The sequence below is a fragment of the Beta vulgaris genome, chromosome 7, assembly GCF_026745355.1.
Source record: "Beta vulgaris subsp. vulgaris cultivar EL10 chromosome 7, EL10.2, whole genome shotgun sequence".
Taxonomy (NCBI): domain Eukaryota; kingdom Viridiplantae; phylum Streptophyta; class Magnoliopsida; order Caryophyllales; family Amaranthaceae; genus Beta; species Beta vulgaris.
Window position 1 is genome coordinate 13,454,208 of NC_079208.1, and position 23,362 is coordinate 13,477,569.

Below are 23,362 nucleotides of genomic sequence, written 5' to 3' on the forward strand. Positions count from 1 at the left end.
TATTAGGAAATGGCAACCCAAATGATGACAAAGTATGACAAATACTATGGAAATGTTGAAAATATCAACATTTTGGTGTTTGTAGTGGTTATCCTTGATCCTAGGCACAAAATGAACTATGTTGATTGGATTGTGTGGGATTCCTATGATGAAACAAAAGCCACTCTTTTGAACCTTAAGATTAAGATGGTTTCACAATCTTTGTTTGAATCTTATGCTTCTTCTATGCCTTGTTCAAAGGCCGGTCCTACTTCTTCTACTTCTACATCTTCTTTCGTTTTCACACAAAGTGGAAGAAAAATTGACCTTCAAGAGCTCATGACAGCCAAATATCGAAGGGATACGGGTTGTTCTTTGACTAATGTGAACAAAAGTGAGTTGGAGAAATATTTAGGAGATGCATGTGAAAGTCATATTCCAACTTTTGAAATTTTACAATGGTGGAAAGATCAATACAAGAGAAATCCTATTTTTTATAAGATGGCGAAAGATGTGCTTGCCATTCCTATACTACCGTTGCATCGGATTCGGCGTTTAGTACGGGAGGTCGCGTACTTGACTCTTTTCGCACTTCATTGTCTCCTAAAATGGTTGAACACTTGTTTGCACACAAGATTGGCTACACACTTCACGTGCACCTCTTGTAGTAGAGGAGAGTTTGCTTGCTTTGGAAGAAATGGAGGAAGACATTCTTTATGACTTTTATTCATTATTTCTTTTTACATTTGTGTATAATTTTTTTTTTCACCATACTTTACGTCATATGTAATTATTTATCGCAGGAATGAAGGATTTAACCTTGGAGCAACCGGATATCATAATTGATGAAACAATAGACACTATGGGAGATTTCTAAAGCTTGGTCAATGGATGCTTGGAACTTGGAAATTGAAGCCTTGGAGAGTTGGAGTACTACTCTAGTTGTTTTTATTTTGTTGAAACTTGGGGTATTATGGATGATTTTGAATTGAAAGTTTGATCGATTTCCTCCCTAAAGTGTTGTATTTCAATCTTGCAACTCCCAATTTATAATATGAATTTAGTAACTTTGATATTTTTATGTGTAATTATTCATTTGTGTGTTGTATTTTGTTGGGCACTTATAAGTTATAACTTATGGGCCAAAGTGCGCCAAGTGTTGGCATTACAAACTTGAAAGACTATAGAATGTTATCAATTTTCCAATTCTCATTATGTATTTAGTATTTAATATAGACCATACATTACATATGTAAAAATATTGTAGTTTACAATTTTACATGGGTTGCCATAGGTTGGTAACAGTGGATTATAAGCATTAAGCACTAAGTACTAAGTAGTGGTCCAATTGGCAATGACTTGGATCAAGTGAATGTGATGTTTCGGATCAATCTTTGGATCGACGGATCGGATATCGGATCCGATTCGAAAATCTGGATTTTTTGGGGATCAGATCCGATATCCAACAATGCACACCCTACTTTTATGTACAAGTGGAAATTTTCATGACAACTTATATATTACCCCTCACTCAAAATATTGGATCCGCCCTTGCTCGCATACAGATCAAATGGCTGTTCGGGGCTAGTGAAAGAAAGGAAAAAAGGGCAACTAGACCAAGTTAGTTGGGCAATTCCAACCAATAAACATAACAACAGAATATGGTCTATGTCTATCTGTCTTTGAATAAGGCACGACACGTGCCCACATGTAAAGCATTATCCATCCTCTTTAGTCTTTAGTCTTTAGTCTTAGTCCTTCCCTTTGACAAGGCAAACGGATTGAAGAGAATACACAAAACAGTTGAATGGCTGACAATCACTCAAACTCATACCTGATACCTCAACATGAGGAGGAGAGAGAGAGTTATAGATATTACTGCCAACCTCTCTAACTTGGTTTTTTTTCCACCCACATATTTTTTTCAAAAAAAGGCCCCCTCCATTTTCACCCCCACCCCCACTTTCATGGTGGGGTTTTTGTTTTTCTTCCTTCATTCTCACAACCTCTCATTCTTTGCTATTACTACTACTTGTTCTTGTAATTCTTGTTGTTGTTGTTGTTGTTGTTGTTGTCGCACGATATCTATATTTATTATGAACGCCGTGCAGTCGAATACGGCGTCTTCTACGTCTTCGGGAGCGGCGGGGGGAGAAAATTTGTCATCTGGGAAGAAAGTGAGGAAGCCGTATACTATTACTAAGTCTCGTGAGAGTTGGACTGAAGAAGAACATGACAAGTTTCTTGAAGCTCTTCAACTGTATGTTCTTCCTTTTTTCTAAATTATAGTTATCCTTGTCTTATTATAAATCATGGTAAGACGGTCTTATATGAGAATTTTGTAATATATTTATGAGAGAATCTGAAAATAACGAGGAAAGTTTAGATCACTCTTGATATTGTGAATGTGTTTTGAAATTGAGCAAACTGATATTAGAAGACTCGATTCTGGCTTTGATACTATGATAAAATATGAGAAGAGGGTATAACTCCTTGAGCTTATAGAAAAACTAGCAGAAGAAATTGGAAATTGAATTTTAATAGGAAGAGAATTGGAATGATGGGATTTAGGGCCTGTTCTCCCCAGCTTATTTTCAGTTCAATTCAGTTCAGACCAGTTCAGTTCAGAACAATACTTTTACTCTCACATATCACTATTCATTTCAGTTTAATTCAATTCAGTTCAGATCAGTTCATTTCAATTCAGTTCAGTTCAATTCAGTTCAGTTCAGCTGTTTTATGCCGAAGAGAACAGGCCCTTATGTTGTTAGTGTTTTTTCTTTTTGTGGTGTCTTAAGTGAGAGTTTGAGACTATTGTTTGAATGAAAGGGAGAGGAAGAGGTGGAGGAGAGGGTAAGAGACTTTCTAGAATGTTATGCCAAGTGTAGATTATGTGGAACAATCCGAAGTTGTTATAAATGAGGAACTTATCAAGGTTTTCTCAGGCTTCAACCTATGGCTATGTTACTTTGCTCAGACTCGGACTCGGACACAGGTATGTGCCCTAGTTTCCGACTTGGCTATTGTAGGAAACATCTCCACGGTCTTGGCCTGGATTGTTAAGGATCTAATACGGGTACTTGAGAATTGAGATAAAATATTAAAATTTGGAGTCCCAACAAACCTAGGCCTTAATAGTGGATGTTTGGCTCATTGCTTTTTGCAGTTTCACCCTAGAACTCTGCTGTGTTATGTTATGTGTGTGCCTATGTAGGATGGGAACATTCATAGAGGAATGAGGTTGATGATGGTAAGGTGTGGGCGTATGGTGATGATTGAGATGTTTTTCTTCACTAGGAATTTTTGTCTATTAATGGTGGTCAGCAGTAGGCTTTACCAATGTAGGATGTTTATTGGAGTGTAGCTATGGGTTATTTTGGGCTTTCTAGGAGTCATACTCCCACATTTTTGTCTTAGCTTAACTTATGCTTTTTTACTTGGCACTTGAAAAATCCACTGCTGCCCCTGAAATTCTTGAAATAAGTTGTTTTCTTTCTTTCCGGATTGTTTAGGTTTGATCGTGATTGGAAGAAAATTGAAGATTTTGTCGGTTCAAAAACTGTGATTCAGGTTTCTGTTCTTATTTTATTTAGCAACTTCTTATCTGATTGGCTTGGCAAGAAGTGCCTTTTCATGCTCCAGTAGTTCCATTAATCAATTGCAATATATATTTGTTATTGTCTTCCTGTGTAACTTAGGCAGTCAGTGCACTGACAATGTTCCTCAAGGTCAAGATGATCTCATGTTAAGTAAGCGCTAGAATATGCACAAGATCAGCAATTCAATTCAGTAACTGATTCTCTTTACTAACACTGATTCCTTTTGTACTGGGGGAACTGGGTTGTCATTTGCCTCATGCCCAGAAATGCTTCATTGGAATGTATAAAGCCTAAACACATGTTGTATTCAAGAATGCTATTCCGACATCCAAAGGGAACCTTGTTGGATGATATAGGTCTGATGCATAAACCATGACTTAAGAATTTGTGCCACTACTGAACAATTTCAAAGAATCTGCAAGGATCCTATTAGAAGTGAAAAGACATGAGAATCTGACAGTTTATTGAATTTTAGCCTAAAACAAAATAGCCAAAAGGATTATCTGTATGAGTTCCAACTTCGAAGTGGGACCTCTTTACAAATGCCTCTTTCCTTCATCATATCTGAATTGCTACGCACATTTATTTGCTTCAACTTTACTTTACATCCTAATATCCTATACGTACCAAATTATCTAAGATCTATTAATTGGATTTTGATTCAGAAAATTACAGGTCAAAATGCAAAATAACAAGGGGAAGGGGGTGTTGGGGGGGGGGGGGGAGATGGTAGGATATTTGAAGATTTGAAGGTTTCTTTTAAGCTAAATATTTGCATGCATTTCCATGGAACATTGTTTATAGTCTTAACTCTTAAAAAAAAAACTTCCTAAACTAAGAAGTTCGGATGATCCCATATTTATACTTTTACCTGACTGTTTCTTTCATATTTTGTGCTGAAGAGCTTCTTTCCTGTGATGCCCTACCACTTGTTTGCTTGTCCATAGTGTAAGAGAGTGGAATTGAGTGAATATACTTGCATTTTCATTAAGATATACCTGCTGGCAGAATTAAAGATTGAGCTCTATTTTTCAGTGTGATTCAGCTTTAGCCTCTTAACTTGGATACCGTGAGGCGGGCCTTGGAAAGTTTTTACATAAGCAACAAGGATTCGCATCCAAACATAGAGCAAGCAGGGCCTTATGAATATGATATTTTTTGGGCATTTTTACTAATATCAAGTGTTATTCCTAATATAGCATTTCTATTTTCCGGAATTTTAGCTTCGATTAGCAAAGGACCCGAGAAACTTTCTAGTTACGAATCGGGTAGAGAACCTATGGGGGATGCTTGGTTACAATTTCGAATCCGTTATTATATGTTTGCTCTAGTTTTTGATGCTTTTCATTAAAAATTCAGTTTGGAAATCTCGTCATCTTTGCTTCAATGTTTCCTTAGAAGAGAAGAACCACACGGAAGTAGCCTTGAAAAGTTGCTTATATGGGTGTACTGAATTCGAAAATACACGCACAGAGAACTTATTGGCTAGTTGAACTAACTTAAGTACAAGGCTTCACTGATCATCGTCGCACCCTGCCTAATATTACTCACTCTGATCCTGACTTTTTGAGCTGGAAGATCGGGGGGGGGGGGGGAACTATACCTTCATTATTATGCTTGACTCTTGTGACTTACGTTGATGCTGACACTATCAAAAGTCTTCCACAAGGATAAGTTAGTCTGCAATCGCATCAACCACCAGAATCGGTTTACAGTTTCAATAATTCGTTTTATTTGTTTTAGGAAAATTTCTAGAACCTTGGATATTTGACATTTAGATTAACTTCTGATACTTGCTTTACTGTCCAAGTTTTGCAACATCAAATGTGCAATATTTTTCAGTATTGATAAAAGTTTATTTTCTGAATTTTGTGTTTTGCAGATTCGCAGCCATGCTCAGAAATATTTTTTGAAAGTTCAAAAGAATGGTACAGTAGCTCATGTGCCACCACCTCGGCCTAAGCGGAAGGCAGCTCATCCTTACCCCCAAAAAGCGCAAAAAAATGGTATGTTATATAGTGACAGAAATTGATTATCATAGGACATGATTGGTATTAATTGTTGGTACTGATTTAGTAGTTTTTGCCTTTGGGATAATCCAGTGTCAATGCTTCCACAAACAGCCATCGCTTATTCTGCTTCCTTCAACACCATTGCACCTGGATATCCTGCATGGAGTGATGGTTCAGCTCTCACGAATCCTGTCACAAGTGGAATCATGCCATCCCAAGATGACTATAATCTCAATATTACCGAAGGCATGTATTCTCTTGTGTTCTTGTTATTCTGTTAAAATGGCAAAACATATCCCGGTCTTGCTGGAAAGATGCTTTTTATTCTGTAAGACACAGTTTTAACTCATAAACTCTATGATGCTACCTATGTTACTCGGACTCTTAGTTTCACCTAAAGTATCCGTGTAGGATCGATACTCAGACATCGGTAGGACACTGGCACTTGATTTTGGGCCCTAATCATGAAAAAGTTTCACCAAATAGCCAAGTCCGCACTTGGAAACGTACCCGTCTTGGACAAGAGTCTCTGAATCCGAGTAACATAGGTTGCTACCCTCTCTTTCTTCCCATCCTCAACCTGCTCCACGCCCCCCCCCCCCCAAAAAATTCTCCCATAGAAAGGAAAATAGTTGATAAAGAGGACCATTAAAAAGAGAAGAAAAGAACACTATATGACGAAAAAGCAGAAAAACAAGTTTGGTTTACTTTCAGAATGAAGTTTCCTGCTCTTAATGTGCTTAGTCTTTCATTCAATAGATGTTGGAAAGAAGGGCTATCCTAGAATAACGAGCAACTCTACAAGTGGAATTGGGAGCTCAAGCAGATCTTTACCAGCTTCTGAGCTACCAAAGCAAGAAAAAGGCCCTGTACTTCATGGTAAGTTTTCTGAAACTTTCATATACTTCCGATGGTTTTTGTTGTTTCTTTCCTAGAGAAGCAACTAAACCTTTTTTTTTTTTTTTACCTTACTAGTGTTTACAGTATAATATAGAACGGTTGTTGGTGAAATCTCATCGCATTATTGTGCCTCAGATTAAATAAAAGTGCCATTTTCTTTTTTAAAGAAAAAATGGTGTGAGCCATAAGAAAAAAAAAAAAAGCAAAAAAAAAAACCAATGCCACAAATATGCTTTGCAGTAATTGGTTGTTTATTCAATAATAAATACAATCCGTAAAAAAATTTGAGTTTGATAGAAGCTCTACTGTGGAAGAGAGATTTACTTTGTTATATTTCTGTTGTTCACTGTAACGCCGTAGTAGTTCTAATAGATTTAGTTTGAGAATTTCTTGATAGATGCTGCAGAGAAACGTCCGATTCATAGCTGCTTTAATTACTACTGTTTTTTTCAATAAAGTAGTATATTTAATCATAAATGAAGTATTAATTTTTATTCATATAATATACTGCTTATTTTGTTGTTATAAACTGGTTAAAGCTCAGATGCTACATGGTCAAGCAACTTCATTAAGTCTTTTGGTGCTTCAATTAGCACTCATGTTGAATGCTGTTGCAGGTTTACCAGATTTCGCAGAGGTTTATAGCTTCATAGGGAGTGTTTTTGACCCGGATACAAAGGGTCATGTGCGAAAGCTCAAAGAGATGGATCCAATCAATTTTGAAACAGTAAGTTGACCCAATTTTTGTTATTGTATATGCTTTTATAATCTTAAAATTTCTAGAGGCATGACAAGCTCAAAACTATGAAATTTAATGGACTTCATAGCTTCTTTATTGGGGATTTTATGTTCTAGGTAAGCCATAAAACTGATTCATGATAGTGAATGACCTTCAAATTTACAAGAAAACACTGTAAAGAATTTTGACTGAAAACTGCGAATTACCAACTAGTGTACTCACAAGTCACAACAAGAAAAAGAAAAAAAAAGGCTGGTTTAGCTCACTTCTGAATTTAGTCAGTCCATTCTAAATAAACTTTCCAAACTAGAAACTTCATTCTTTGGCGACTCTTTGAACTCGTTAAGAATAGTATGATGATGTTTTAGCGAGCAACACTTTAACAGCTAGGGCTAAGGTCTTTATTTCAACTGCTGGTGCAAGATATATAAAAAAAACTGGCCTGTAAGATGTCTTAACTCTCTATAGTTTGAGATCAAGATCCGCAGTGCCAGGAGCAGTGTACTATTTTGCAGAAATTCTAGTGTATCTGAACTTTTTGAACAACTCATCAATACCATACCATATTATGCCATGTGCATCTGCATTTCATTTTCTCTCTCCTCAGATCATCTCCATGTCTACAGGTATTGTTACTTATGCGGAACCTCACTATGAACCTGTCGAGCCCTGATTTTGAGCCGATTGTAAGTACTAATCCTTGTAATCCTCTCTGACCATATTTCTAGAGATTCAAGTTGATATCTGCAGAACTTGCTTTTGTCATACTCAACCATTGTGATCACTTAACGAAAAAATCTCGTGTTTTTTGGATTTAGCAAAGCGTGCTAATAGTCTCTCTTTTTTCTACCTTTTCTTTTGTGGGAAATGAATTTGATTTTTTAGGCAGTTGAGGTTGACAGGAATTCATTATGTTGAGATCTAAACTATGAAGTATGATACTCCATTAACTCAATGAATTCCTGGTTGCAGAGGAATGTCCTGTCATCCTATGATACCACCTCCAAAAATGTAACACTTGCTGCTGGTGGTGTTGCCAAAAACCAGCCAGCTGATGTGTCTTGTTAAGCTGGAAAAGCATTTGAAATATTAGTATGTGAGATATTATATTCTCCTTTTTGCTATTTGTGTTCTATTATTATTTTCGTCTCCCACTTCATACTACATAGTTATCTCTGGTCTTGTCATCAGGAAAGCTATGTTACTTAGACTCTTCATTGAACCTCAAGTGAACGTGTTTGCGTGGAGACTTGTCACTTCAGTTTGGACCAAAAACATGAAAACTTTTTCCTGAATTTTTTTTTTTAACAAAATGATAGTGTGACGTACACTTGAACTCATAACCGTGTGCGGTACAATTAGCCGAGTCTAAGTAGCATCGGGGGAAAGTACATTGCTTTCTACCTCTATATATCTTGAGCATGAAACTGGCTATTGCTTGAAATACAGATGCACAATGATTGAAAGCTCAGAGACGCCAAAGAAGCCACTTTTTGTCAAGTTGGGTTCGATCAAATAAAAGCCTTCTCTGTTCCTGCCTGGGACTTGCATGATTATCTGATAGCTGATTTACCTATGTATATTCTCTAAAGCTTTTGTAGAGCATAGTCCTTTTTTCTCTCTTTTCATCTGTCTCTACGTTGTAATTTTTATAGTATATATAGTTTTTCCTTTCTCTTTTGTGGATTGGAGTTGGAGAGAGCAGCAATTGCGCGTTGACTCCAAATGTAATGCCTAGATATTTAGGATGTATCAGTGTATCACATATCCATTTTTGGAAATCCTAGTTACGATTTTATTTAATTATTTATTTAATAAATCACTCACAAGCTTGAATATTTGCCATGTCATCGTAAAGTTATCTTATTTCATCTTATCTATTTTTTTTATTTGCTACACTTATTTTGGCACAACTGTACAGGAGATGCATATAGACTTATAGAGGTTAGATCATAACTTTTTTTTTGATAAACGACAAAAATATGGCAAAATAGGTCGAAATAAATGGATAAATAGCAAAAAATAATAAAATAAGTAGAAATAATACGGGGATTATATGTCAAAAAAGGAAATTTAGCAAGTGGTGTAGGACATCCATTATACAATACTATAACAAATTAAAAAATTTGAGGGAGTGAGTAAGAAAAATATTATTTTATCTAAATTAATTTGATTTTATATAGGTTTTTTTCTTAATTTAAAAGAATATTGTTACTCCTTTCGTTTTGTACATACTAGTATTTTTTGCATGCTATGCGTGCATGTCATATTAACTTTTTTTTTCAATTAGTTATTCATTAGTATTATAAAAAAATTGATTCGAACATATATTTATAATTATTTTTTAACTTTCTTAATATGTTTTTCTTTAATCAATGTTTCGTTTGTTTGTTTAGTTATTTGCTCATCGTTGTTCAAATATAGTATTGAGAAAAGGAAACATAAAGCAGAAGCAAATTTGTGCTCGAATAAAGTGGAAGAATTTGTGTATCAGGTTCAATTGGTGAATATTCATAAAGTGGAAGAGTTTGATTTATATAATAGAGACTATCGAGTAGATATCAACATTTAGGTTTTAAAATATTATCACTATGATTATTAATATGAAATTCAAGTTTTTATTTTTTCTTTTTATTGTGTCAATCAAGCTATATTGTCAATTTTATTATTTCTCAAAGTTTTTCGCACATATATAAGAAGAGGAAATCACTCTCCTTAATTTAATATTCAATTGAAATTTCAAATTCAATTTCATTATTAACTTGTTCAATATATATGGCAAGTAGGAAGAAGAAAATATTATTTAATATATATAGCAATTTAAATTCATTAAGTTAGTGTTTGGAAACTTGTATTTCATTTCAAATAATGGAATTGAAATCTGGAATTTAAAGTTTGTATTTCAATTCCTAATCACTGTTTTGTAAAGAGGGTTTGATAGAGGATAGAGAAATAGAAGTTTAATGGAGGAGAGAGAAAAAGTGTGGGTTTACTAAAGGAGAGAGAAATAAATATTAGAAAGTGTGGGTTTACTTATGGAGTTGGGATATGTATGAGTAGAGAATTTCAAATGACAAGGTAATAGCTTGAATTTTAAATTCTACTAATACAGACTTTGGATAAGAATTTGGACAAATTCCATAATTTCAAATCTCATGCTATCCAAACAATAGATTTCATCTAAATCCAGGATTTGAAATGAAATCTTGCTATCCAAACATAGCATAAGGATATATCAAACTTTTTGAAAGGGTGACATCATCTTCCTCCGCTCCTTCACTTATATAATAAAGACTAGTATATGTTACAACACAACAAGATAAGAAATGATGAGAGAGATAGATAGAATGAAAGAATATCAATGTCATACAAAAGTTCATCAAAACCTTCTTTGTTTTCACATAAATAATAGTAAAAATTAACAAGAGGGAGCCCAACTATCACGCATTTTCTTTTATAAGTCCAAAATATGGATTATTCCCTACATATCCCAAGTTTATTCTCTTGTTATTTTTATAGGTCCTGACTTATTTATAACTGGTTTAGAAGGTAAGATTTTAGATGTTGGTCCCAATTTATAGGTCTTTATCACTTGTTGGAAGTGTACGAACATGGCATATGTTTAAAAAACTTTACCTTCTAAACCGGTTATAAGTAACTCATGATCTATGAAATCACAAGATAGTAAACTTGGGACTTGCAGCGAATAATTTATAGTTGGGAATTATAAAAGAAAACGGGTAATAGTTGGACCCTCTTTTGTGAATTTTTCCTAAATAATAATATTTGTTTGACGTAGAAAAGGAGAAAAGATGAGATAAATGGATAGGTAAAATGAAAAATACCCATATAATTGAAAAGAGAAAACTATGTCTCCTATGCTTAATATTTTGAAACTAATTTCATTATTTTTGTTTATAAACATTTAGGTAGGATATATGGTATACACTTTTACAAAATACTTTTGTTATATTAGTCTTCCCACAACTTAGGTGCACTCCTATAATATAATACTAGTAATTTATACACGCGATGTGCCTGATTTTTTTTTTCGAACATAAATTCAAGTCTCTTGGGCATAATCGGGGGTAAAAGTTTAAACATTAGACAGTTTTTTTGGCTAAATTTCGTGGTTAAGCCTCTATCACTTAACTCTTCTTTTATTAATTTTTTACTTATTCTTTCTTTAGAGTTTTTAAAATTAAACTTGATGAACGATAAAAGAATTTTAAGTAAATTATTTTTGGAATTTCGTACGCTGTATTATCTTTTGTGTTAGATAAATCATTTCACTTTGTTAATTGATTAATTTTGTTTTGATATAACACTTGATTGTGCTTGTGAATTAATTATAAGATATTTGATTGATGTAATCTTATAGTCAATGTTTCTCATTTGGTGGTTAAATTATAACTTTTGTTTAGGGGAAAAGCAAGCTAGTAATTCAAAGACAAATTGTCCATGAGTACATAAGGAGCCACTTCCAAAGGACAATGGTTCTCCCAAATTTGCTCAGTACTAAAAGGAACTAACTTAGCTAAATGATGAGCAACAAAGTTACCATCACGCTTTACATGCGACCAACGAACATAATGAAAAAAAGTACTAGCAGAGAGGATCTCATATAGAACAATATCTAGATCAGACAAATAAAGCACATTCTTCGAGAGGCGATTAAAGATAACTTGACAATCTGACTCAATAATAACATCACGAAGGCCGAAGCATTTACCCAACCGCAATCCCATAGAAATAGCCTTTGCCTCCGCAAGCTCAGGAGCCCAAAAAGCTCTAATACGACGTGAAGCTGAGAATAAAATGCTGCCAGAATGATTACAAGCCACAACACCAAAGCCCACCCAACCTTCAACAGCCAACGAGGCATCCACATTAATCTTGACTACACCTTCAGTAGACGTTGTCCATACGCGATGGCTAGGGACGTTGGGCTGCAACGATGGGCTGTAGATACGTCCTGCATACGAGACATACTCATCGACAAGCCGGTGAATACGCGCAACCAATTATAACTTGATTGCCTTCAATATGTAAGTTAATTTTCTTAATGCTATATTTGAGTTTTACTTTGATTTTTCACTTTTTTGTAGTAGTAGTAGTTGATTTACTAGGCAAATCAGAAAATTTATAAGGGGATCGGACACTATCGCTTCTCCCTTCCCTCATACAATAGAGATTCGTTTAACAATATATGACAAAAGCGCCAATCCCTTGTCCTCTGTAATTTATAAGGTCCACCCAGGTGTAAATACAGCTAATTACACCCCGAGCCAATATAATATCCATTTAATGATATATAACAAAAGTCCAATCCCTTGTACTTTGCGATTTATGAGGTCCACCCAGGTATATATAGAGTTGGGTATGCCCTAAGCCAATTCTTGCTCATTTCAATAAGTATATTGCTCATTTTTAAGTGAAGTTTACTCATTTGAAAGTTAGGGCCTGTTCTCCCTAGCTTATTTTCAGTTCAGTTCAGTTCAGCTCCATTCTTTTATAACCATTTTGTTAAATATTATTATTATGTTGGTATAGTTTATTTTAATTATTATTATTATTATCATTATTATTATTATTATTATTATTATTATCATTATTGTTATTTAAATATATATCATTACTATTAAGTATTATTATTATTGTTTCTATATATTATTTTGTTTATTATAGCTTTACTCATTATTATTACTATTATTATTAGGAGGAACATGGTTTAGGTCAAAGCACAAATAAACCCACTTTTTGAGCCCATAAACCAATCAAATTGCGTCAAGACGTTTTATGATGTAATTTTCGCGGTCCAACCCAATCATTATTTTTATTACTAAATATTTTTATATTATTAAATCTAATTTTTAAAATAGTAATATTAATTTACTTCTTAGATATTATTGTTATTATATATCATCATCAAGTATTAATATATTAATACAAATAATATAAAATAATTATTATTAATTATCATTATTGTCATTAATTATTATTATTATTAATATTATTTATTTGTAACTACCATTTAAAAATATCCAAAATACTATTATTATTATTATTATTCATTATTATTACTTATCATTATAATTATTATTTAATATTCATATTATTATTGTTTAAAATATTATTTATATATTTATTACATTCAATTTAAATCAATTTAATTCAATTTAATTCAATTCAATTCAGTTCAGTTCAGTTCAGCTCCAATAAGTCCAGTTCAGTTCAGCTGTTTTATGCCGAACAGAACAAGCCCTTAGTTTTGCTCCTTTCAGAGTTAGTTTTCTCATTTCCAAGTGATCCTTGCTCATTTGACTTGGTATACCCCTTAAAATTAATTTGAATAAAGGCTCTAAACGTTTGATCTTTGGAACTAAAAAAAAAATTAAAGAAAACACAATGCATGTCATCTTTGGGCATTGATGGAAACTAACCATACACTCTTGTATTCCTTATTAATTTACAGGGTCAGCTTTGGAGAAGAAACATTAAAGTACTGACAATGGAGACTGGAAAAGGGGAATAGAGAAAGGAAAAAGTAAGATAGGGGGAAAAGAATTAGGGGACTTAACTATAGAAAAATATTCTTAAAACTACAGTTATAACTAGAGCTGATCAAATCAGCCTGGTCTAGCCCAAATTTTTGTTTGGGCAGAAAAGTTTGGCCCAAGATTGGACCCGACCCACCTTTTGCTTTTGGACGGGCTTTAGGAAAGTCAAAAATGAATTTTTAGTCTAATTTTGGACCGAATTAACGAGCTTTGGACATAAAATTTTGGCCAGATCAATGGGCAGTTTTTTCAAAGTACGTCCCGCCCCATGATCATCTCTAGTTATATCCAACTTCTAATAATCACCACCTCTACCAAGGACAACCACTGCCACTACCTCTTATCACCACCATTACCAACGCCTCCGTTATCACCATCACGCCAAAAGACCATCTAATTCCTACGTCACTACCTGATTTGTCATATATTCATATAGTTTCTAGTTGCATTTAGGTTTCATTTTAGAGAATATAAGATCAACTTTATTTAAGTTCATATTGCATCATTAACTTAAGCTATGCTTTCTACTTCTGTTTGGTATGTTTTCATGTTTTTGGTAAATTTTAGGTTTCGAGAATGTATGTGGAGTTTATTAGCTATGCGTGAGCATCATGAGTATTTTGGATAGAAGTTACGTCACAAAGGATTTTCGCGGATATGCTAGAGAATGAGTTTGACCCAAAGAAAAACGGAGAATCATGGGAAGAATATGAGAGAGGGTCATGTCTACTTTATTGAGCATAACTTTCGATACGGTTATCATATTTAGATGATTCTAATTTGGCTGAAAACTCCATACACGTCTCAACTACGTTGCATCGACTTTGAGAATGTTACTGTCGTGGTGAAATGCAAGGTTTATTGAAATGAAAACATTAACTTACTCCTTGTGATGAAAACTAAATTGCAACGAACATAAAATATTAATTACAACGCGGGAATCACTATTGACCCACGTTAACTAAGTAATTCATAAGGAAACTCTAGAAGGTTCAATAAAAATACTTAAAAGGTTCATAAAACAAAGAGTATCCTATGTATACCTGAACTCATGCAACATCATCAGCATACCTATGGTCCCCATTGAATATCAATGGTTCATCACAAGTCAACAAACAAACACAAATAACAAACAATAATCATCTATGTTGAGTACGTACTTAAATAGTGAAACAATATACCAAGCATAATCAAAGTAATAAGAATCATTCCTAGAGATGATACTACAAGAGTATTACATTTCATTATTTTTATAATTTAATTGGCAACGAACGGACACCGTCATCTTTCGAGAATTATAGGGGCTACTTAATCCTTATTTATTAGACAACTTGGTCTATTATTAGATGGAATACAAATACGGTTTCGTTCCGCTTCACACCCATCACCTTAGTATGCATATCCCCAAGATCATACGGAACCTTCCGCCTACTTGAGTTATCGAAATTTATAAGGACACTACCGTCTTCACAGTAGGCCTGCATAGGAGTGTAGAACAAGTCCCACACTCCCCCCATTGTTCACTACTTGTAGGGATTCCAACTACAAGTTTATCGTCAAGTATTATATCCTTCTTAGTGATATTCATTCATATAACATTAAATGCATAATCATTTATTGTTCCTTCTTAGATACATTGCTTAATTCTTTAGTTTAAGCAACCTCTTGTGACATCCTTGCTACAACAATAAATGATATGATTCTAATTGATTTCATGTTACCAAACAATCTTATCAATCATACTCATATAATTGTTCCCTATCATAATTCTAGGTTCAAATAAATGAATTCATAACCTAAACATGATAATAACATATCTAATTGAACTATTACGCAAACATACCTTGTAACGGAGATTCTTCGCTGACTACTCAAAACATTCCGCTTACGAAATTGGGACCTAAGTCTTAACTATACTTATTTTTTGATTTGTCTTACTTTATAATGTTGGACAATCATTAAATAAGCAAGACCCAAAAAACTTCAACTGAATATAAAATTAATATTGTACTAAATTCCATCACTTTAATTATTTGTGTAAACATATTGGAAAAAATGATAACACTGCTAGCAAACCTTACATATTACACATTTGCAGAACACATGGAATGATGGCAGTATGTATTCTAACATGTAGCTTTTATTTTGTTGGGGTTTCACAAATCCCACATCGGTGAGGAATGAAAGCTAGAACATTACAATGCCTTTTGGGTGATATTATATCAGATTACAAAAGTTCCACATCGAAGTTATAATAAGTGCAATAAGAAATCAGCTCTTTAAATATGGGTGTACATGGATGCATGATATTTGTGGAAGTTGTGCCTAATTTATTTAATGGCCCAGACTTTTCTTGGGCATCTGCAACCTTGACTTAATTAATTGAGTATGTAATGATTTCGTTGGGCTTTAGATTTTTTAAAGCCTGATTTATCTAAGTTAAACCCATCTCTATTTTTATCATTTATAAGTTGAAGTCTCGAGCCGAGCTCGGTTAGGTTCTCTCAAGCTCGAGCCTAGTTGAGCTCATGAGCTCAGCTCGATCGAAAAAAATAATCACGAGCTCGAGCCTAGCTTGGCTACCCCAAGCTCGTCGAGCTCATGATCCGAGCCGAGCCCATGAAAAGTTAAATGAGCTCGAGTCGAGTCCATGAAAAATTAAACGATATCAAGCCGAGCCCAATGCTCGGGTTCGACTCTTTCGATAAGCACCCCTACCTGAAACGCCATGCCCTACCCTGCCAGCCTATCCTTCGCCCCTTAAACCCCTGCCCCGAAACCCCACACTTCCCCTGCCCCTTAAACCCCCTCCCATTTTTGTAAAATAGCCCCCAAAGTTGGGACTACTCAAGACTAAATTAAAGTTAGGACTGTTTTTGTCAGGGGGTAGAGTTGGGACTATTCTTTTTAATTTTTCCTTTATATTATTGTTTTGTGTTTCAAAAAAGAAAGAAAATAACAAAATTGAAATCTTGAAAACAAAAACCAATAATTTGTTCAAGCATTTAAATAATAGTATTTTATTCCCAATAGTTTGCACATAGACATATATAAGAAAATGGAGGCCCTCTCTTTCTAGAATTTGTGTGCCATCACTTAGTTTGAGATCACCTCATTTTTTACTTAAAATGGGTAACTTTATGTGCTATAACTTATAAAGGTCACTTTTTAAACTAAAGTGGTCACTTTGAAATAAAAGGGTTACCTAATCTATAAAGGCTCACTTCCAAGAGATATAGTGTTGACAATTCCTGAACCGACCTGAAACCCACCCAAAGTTATTGAGAGAAACATGAATTAGGCCTGAACCGAACAAGAACAACCCGAACTCAACGCGATTTGACTCAATAATAATATGTTATGGTAAATTTGTGCTCTACAATATTTTTATATTTCAACACAACCTAAATTTGACCAGAAGTCGACCCATATTCGTCTCGTTGGCCCGAATCACTACCAAAGTGACTCCTCTAAGGTAAAATGTAATGGTAAAATTTCTATGATATATGAGAACTTTTGATGACTTTGGTATTTATTCTTTTTATCAATATACCCCTAATTAGAAAAAAACTGCAACACCTATTACTTTATTAGTTTAATTTTTTTTAAAAAAAATCGATCTAATATATTGCAAAATAATTTTCATTATATTTAGAGTTTACACACATAGCGTGCATATAAAGCTAGAAGTTTATACGAGAACTCGTAAATGTTATTGTTTAAAAAAAGTGTGCTTGAGAGTTGAGAGTTGAGACTTGGACACTTCGCACTTGAGTGGCTGTGGTAATTTGGCAAGCAAGAAAGAATCTTATAGTTAGACGAAGAAGGTGTGGACGGTGTGTGGAGTTTGGCAAATGATTTGATTGGCGGGGAAACTCATTCATTGATTGGCAAATGTGAAGAAGTTGAGATGATTCGAATGGATATTTTGGTTGTAAAGCGCAGCAACGGGATATTCCTCTCTTACTACAACTTCTCCTCAAATTCCTTCAACATCTCTGTCTCCTCTAAATCATTCAAGACTTATTGCTCCACCAACAATTCCCAGCAACCCCAACGAAACGGTGATGATGATGATAGTGCCAAAGATAATAAAAGTGGTATAATTTCACCCTTCTGATTTTTGTTTACTGTCTGATTTGATGGGGCTTTCTTTATGAGAAATTTCTAATTCCTAAATGTTTTGAACCATATTTTGTTTAGAATAATTAGTTGTTGATGCTTGTATATTGAATTATAAATGTTGTATTTAGTTTCATAGAAGTTGTGCTTCGTATACGACAATCAGATACCATTGTCTTATGGTAGTATTTTAGAACCTAGAAAATATTCCTTACTTTAAAACTTGCAAATAAGGAAAAAATTGCAATGCATATAAGACGGAAGAGTATTAATTTTAGGGATTCAAAACAAAATCACACGTACATGGGTTTCATTAGATCATAGTTACGGCGTAATTTTTTCACTTTTAGCTCCTTATATAAGATTGTATGTATCATTTTCCTTCTTTCACAAGCGAATTTTAACCCAGAATATGGGAGGAGTGTAGGTGCACGAAGGTTAAGTTAGCAACATTTTCATCCTGCTTAACTTTTGGGAATACTTGCATGCTAATTGCTAATGCACTATGCAAGGCTGGAAGTGTAAATGGGCATTAGATGGGGACTTTGGGTAAGTAAGCCTAAATTTAAGAGTTCTAAATATATTTATGATGAAATCAGTGTTACCTAATTTGCTATACAAGTTTGGGTACGGGAATAAGGGCTACTCATCGGTTGTTGCAAATACTTTGATAATTTTTTCTATGTTCATGGATGGGAATATGTGTGTGATACCTATGTAGTTCAACCCTCAATTAGAATGTTTAGCTATGTTATCCACTAAAAGCAAGTGACTGTGTTGTTGTTATCACTTCTGTGCTACCAGCTATCTTCTCAGGTGTAGCGTATTCGAGATTCGGCTGTCCAATTGAAGTGTAGTTTGATAGAAATAGTGTCCTGACTCCAAGTTGGACTACTATTCATCTTCATACTTTATTTCTAGTTTCATAAAGGGAATATAGCTCTAAAAAATGATTTTGGGCTAAAGTCCAAGGAATACACCGGCACCTAGAATCATTACACCTATGCTCAAGTAGACTAGCCTTCTAGTACTTCTTTAGGAAGTAGATATAATGTTCTGAACTTCGGATGAATATTAGTAATAAGAAGTTTCTTAAGAACTAGAGTAGCGTAACAAAATAGTAAAATCTTGAACTTTGAGACTTATTTGGATATCAATTTGAAATTAGCATCTCAGTCTGTCTTCTTAGTGCATGAAGGCTTGGTTTAATTGATTCTAGGTAAATTCTTTGAATAGCTCTTACTAGTGTTTTTGTTGCGAGAAAGAGTTCATTCGTCTTGTGTTCCCTCTGTTTTTTTCTATTCAATCTTGTGTTCCCTCCGTAAGTAGTCTGTTCGACATATTAAATGCAGGAAGATCCAGAATACACTTACCAGACATGTAAAATGGGAAAGTAGGTGATGTTATTTCTAGTATTTCAACTTTTGTTGCTTCAATCTGTCTTTGCATATCATTGGAGTTCATCATGTCGGCATTTTTCTTTCTCTGCGTCCTAGATGTTAATAGTTCATAATCTTGTGAAAGTAGACAGCGTTGTCATATTTTCATGTTTACTAGTGGAGTATATAATAATATTTCATTCTAAGCTTTCTCCAAACATGCCACGCTTTATAGCCACCTCTCTGTGACTGTATGCCGACTTCTCTTCAGCTCGTCAAACAATATTGTTTGTTGATAAATTTATATTTCACAAAATCTAATTGTTGATTCATAGAAATGGATTGAACATGATGTTTGCTGTTTAGCTCGGACAGAAACTTATCAAGATGCATTGTCCATTTTCTGCTTCACCGACTATTTGGTGTTAAGACTGATAATCTGTTTCCTTGTCTTTTCCTTCCATTTTAGAAGTGTCTAATTATTTCTTTCCCCAGAAAATAAATTGGGTAATGACATAAATAGTTCTATCAATGCCTCACTGCTAGAATCATATTTCTGATACATATTAGTACTAAATTAGCAGAAAGAACTTTAATTCTTGATGGTGAAACTTGAGGGCATCCTGAGATTGAGGGTAATGCATTAAGGGACTAATAGAGATAAAATGCACAAAATGAAGTTGAATTTAGATGTTATTGGAAGAGATAAAATTGATTATCAAGAAGAGAGAGATGAATGGGGGAACTTTTACCATTGTTTTGAGAGCAAGGCATTACCCTACAGGGAGGGCGCTTATGTATTACCCCCAAAATGAGGGTAATAATTCCCCCCTTTACACCAACAATACCTCATCACATTCACTAGAGTACCACTACTTCCATTGATCTACAATTTGTTTATTTTTTCTATTATCACCCCCTTAATACATTGCCCCGAATTTGAGCATGCCCAAGGTATAGTGTAAACATGAATATGTCATCTATCAAACGATGTTGCAACAAGCACCATATAACAGAATATGGTGATCCCTTCTATCTTATGTGAAGGCAATGTACTGCCCTTTTACAGTTGCATGTTTTTTTTATCTCCTATGTTCAAGTGTAATGCGCTCTACATATTCGTGAAGCAAACCATTAGACCTAAATCTGTTCATGCATAAATCTCTCTTAGTTTTATTAAGATATCTGGTTACTAATTGATTCAGGAATGTAACACTAAAAAGTAAAAACACACCCTGTAGAATGCTACTATTGGGATGATGGAGATCTATCATGTTTTGGCAAGTATCCAAGTATGTCAACGATTATAGTTTCCTAATACTAGTAGAACCGTATTTAGGAAAGTAGATATAATTTGACATGTATTTTATTCTACCTAGGATTAGGTTATTAATTCCTACCCCCTCCGTTTGTTTTTAATCTACACTTTCCTTTTTGGTTTGTTTCTTCTTAATCTACACATTGTTTATTTTTCTATTCTTGGTAACATGTCTCATCTACTTTCTCCTCTTTTTCCACCCATGTCATCCACTTCTTAATTTTAACTCACTTTTTAGTTTCTCTCCCTCACTTTTCAATTTCTATCTCCACCTTCAGTTTATCTCTCATATTTTTGTACTTCCTCCTTGGTTCTCCCCCAAAGTGAAGTGAGTCAACTAAAAAAACGAAGGGAGTACTAGAGTTCTATTATTTCTAGTTGGCTATAAATATAAGTCCTGGGATGGGAATAAGAGGTGTGAAGAGAGAAAAAGTCAAGGTGTGAGGTGTGAGGTGTTTGGGTAAACACGGGTTAGGGTGATCAGGTTAGATTGGTGAGATCTTGGGAGCCCTTTAAGTCAGCGTATCATACACATCATTGAAAGTCCTAGTGTATTGATTCGTGGATTTCTCCCGGTTCTCAAGTTTCCACGTTAAATCTTCTTGTGTGAACCTTATCGTTGTTTCTTGTGTTGTTTCCACATTATTTCTTGTGAATACATAATTGAGTATGCCAACGATCCTAAAAGTTGTCATTCCAACAAAGTAAACAATGTGCCCCTGTTGCTTGTTCTGTCAGTGAGTGTGTGTTCCTCGAATCTCTTCCCGTTTATGCCTGTCACCGAATTATTCCAACTTTGTGGGTATCTCCTAGATTGGCTGGAGCATCTAAAAAATCGGTGTATCATGGAGCTTTTCAGAGGTCTTTAGACTTGGGTGTATCTGATCAGAATATATTAACTTCTTCACTGGTCTTATGTTGAACGTTAGGTTTACAGAATTGACAGGTTCTATATATTGCTCTACTCTATTCTTACACAAAATTGTGGTCTCGCTTTCATAAGTTTTGTTTGATGTAACTAATAATATGGTGAATGCTCTTTTTTTTACATTATTCAGAAAGCTTTGGTATGTTTTGCTGTTAATTTTCAGCATAAGAAATAAAATCATATCTTGAATTTCTTAGGTGGCAAATTCTCTACTGATTGGGATAAAGCATGGTCAAGCTTCAAGAGGCAAGGGAAGAAGAGCCTTTTATCTCAGTTTTCTCCAAACAAGTACGTGACCTGGAATCCAAGGCGTTCAAACTACCCTCTGTCAGAAGAGGTTGATCCAATCAAGAGAACAGAGAGATCGAACCTCATGTTGTGGACGAGCCCCAGGTTTACCCTTGGCGTGGCCATTGTAATAGTCTCATTGTTGTTGCTTTACACCATTCTTGCTCCAATGAAATGAGTAAAAATTAGGTTCCAGCCCTCCACATATAAAACTGCTAGAGTTCAGAATTCTATGTGAATTCTTTTTTCATTCCCTTGGTTCAATGTATATAGTTTACCAATATATGCTGAGTTCTGAAATATCACACTCAAGGTTGTTCCTTCTAAGAATATTGGATTTAACCATTTAGTTGTGTAGGGCCTGTAGGCATAAAATTCTTGATATGCCTTGTCAGCAAAAGTTGCATATGAAGTCAACTAATGACTTTTTAAGTGATAAACAAATTTAGTCAATTTGGACTCTTAATCAAGCTCGGCCTATCTTATCTATTCTGTATTAATTATTTGAAGTTGTTATAACCCTATAAGAAAGAAGTTTATAACCCTATGTCTTATCATGTTTATTTTGGAAAGTCCAGGGTGACATTTTCTGTCTCAGTCTCAGTCTCAGTCTCAGACAAACATCCATCCTGCTTATCTCATAACTGTGTATGAGGTACATACTACATTCATTCTGGATGAATATCCGGTGATTCTGCGTGCTTGTGGCTGCACCAAGAATTGGCATCCTACATTCATTCTGGATGAAGAAAACTCTGCAACTCGTTTATCCACTGCTTCCAGAGTCCAGACCATGGTGGCAGTACTACCTGAATCTATAGCACCTCTCATTAATCATCATTGCCACACGGCCCACTCCCTTCCATCCCCTGCTGCCCAGTGGCCATAGTACCCAAGTTTGCAGCACCTGTCATCTCACTCTCTTCATTAGATGCATCAATTAAGGTTATCTGGTATGACCAATTAAGGAAAGACTAGACCAGGAATCACGGTGTCAACTTTGGCAAGAATAAAAGCGAAGATTTTTTTTTTTTTAATTAGGAAAGATAATTCATTAGAAGACCAATCCCTAGTAGGCTATTAGCTTCTAGGGCACAACAGCTTAGAAGTTGGGTACTGATAAGTCATTTTTATATATAGTTTTTAGGTGCATTTAGGTTGCAGTTTAGAGCATTTAGTTTCATATTTAGGTTCATTATTGCATTATATTCTTAAGTTATGCTTTTCTACCCCTATTCGGTATGTTTTCTTGTTTTTGATGAATTTCAGGCATTGAGGACGTATTTGGAGTATGATTAGCTAAACTTGAGGATTACGAGCACTTGGAAAGAAGCAATAATGAATAAGGATTGTATGGATATGTCATAGTATGAGTTTGAGCTAAAACGAAGCGGAAAATCATTAAAAGAAATTTGAAAAAAGAGTCATGTCTACTCATATGATCATAACTTTTTATGTGCTCCTTAAAATCGAGTAATTCCAACAGATTTGGAAACTAGACTTGAAGAGCTTTCCAACGATAGGTGGCACGCCCTGAG

At 34.6% G+C, this 23,362-nt stretch overlaps 2 protein-coding genes across 4 annotated transcripts; both read left to right on the plus strand.

The window, feature by feature from the left end:
• The first annotated feature begins 1,768 nt into the window (after positions 1 to 1,768).
• On the plus strand, positions 1,769 to 9,067 carry LOC104908893 (protein REVEILLE 8). 3 transcript variants are annotated; one of them, XM_010698063.4, is made up of 9 exons: positions 1,769 to 2,239; positions 3,492 to 3,549; positions 5,461 to 5,584; positions 5,681 to 5,836; positions 6,350 to 6,469; positions 7,108 to 7,217; positions 7,856 to 7,915; positions 8,202 to 8,325; positions 8,679 to 9,067. In XM_010698063.4, the coding sequence occupies exons 1-8, from the start codon at positions 1,827 to 1,829 to the stop codon at positions 8,295 to 8,297; spliced, it is 1,137 nt and encodes a 378-aa protein (XP_010696365.1). In that variant the 5' UTR covers positions 1,769 to 1,826; the 3' UTR covers positions 8,298 to 8,325; positions 8,679 to 9,067. The 3 variants fall into 3 exon arrangements, with proteins under 3 accessions (XP_010696365.1, XP_010696364.1, XP_010696366.1); XM_010698062.4 differs by having other exon boundaries at positions 8,202 to 8,321; XM_010698064.4 differs by lacking the exon at positions 8,202 to 8,325 and having other exon boundaries at positions 1,773 to 2,239.
• An 8,453-nt stretch (positions 9,068 to 17,520) lies between these two features.
• LOC104908892 (uncharacterized) lies at positions 17,521 to 22,290 on the plus strand. Its single transcript, XM_010698061.4, has 2 exons — positions 17,521 to 17,889; positions 21,734 to 22,290. Exons 1-2 carry the CDS (start codon positions 17,700 to 17,702, stop codon positions 22,000 to 22,002), a joined length of 459 nt encoding a protein of 152 aa, XP_010696363.1. The 5' UTR covers positions 17,521 to 17,699; the 3' UTR covers positions 22,003 to 22,290.
• The last annotated feature ends 1,072 nt before the right edge of the window (positions 22,291 to 23,362 follow it).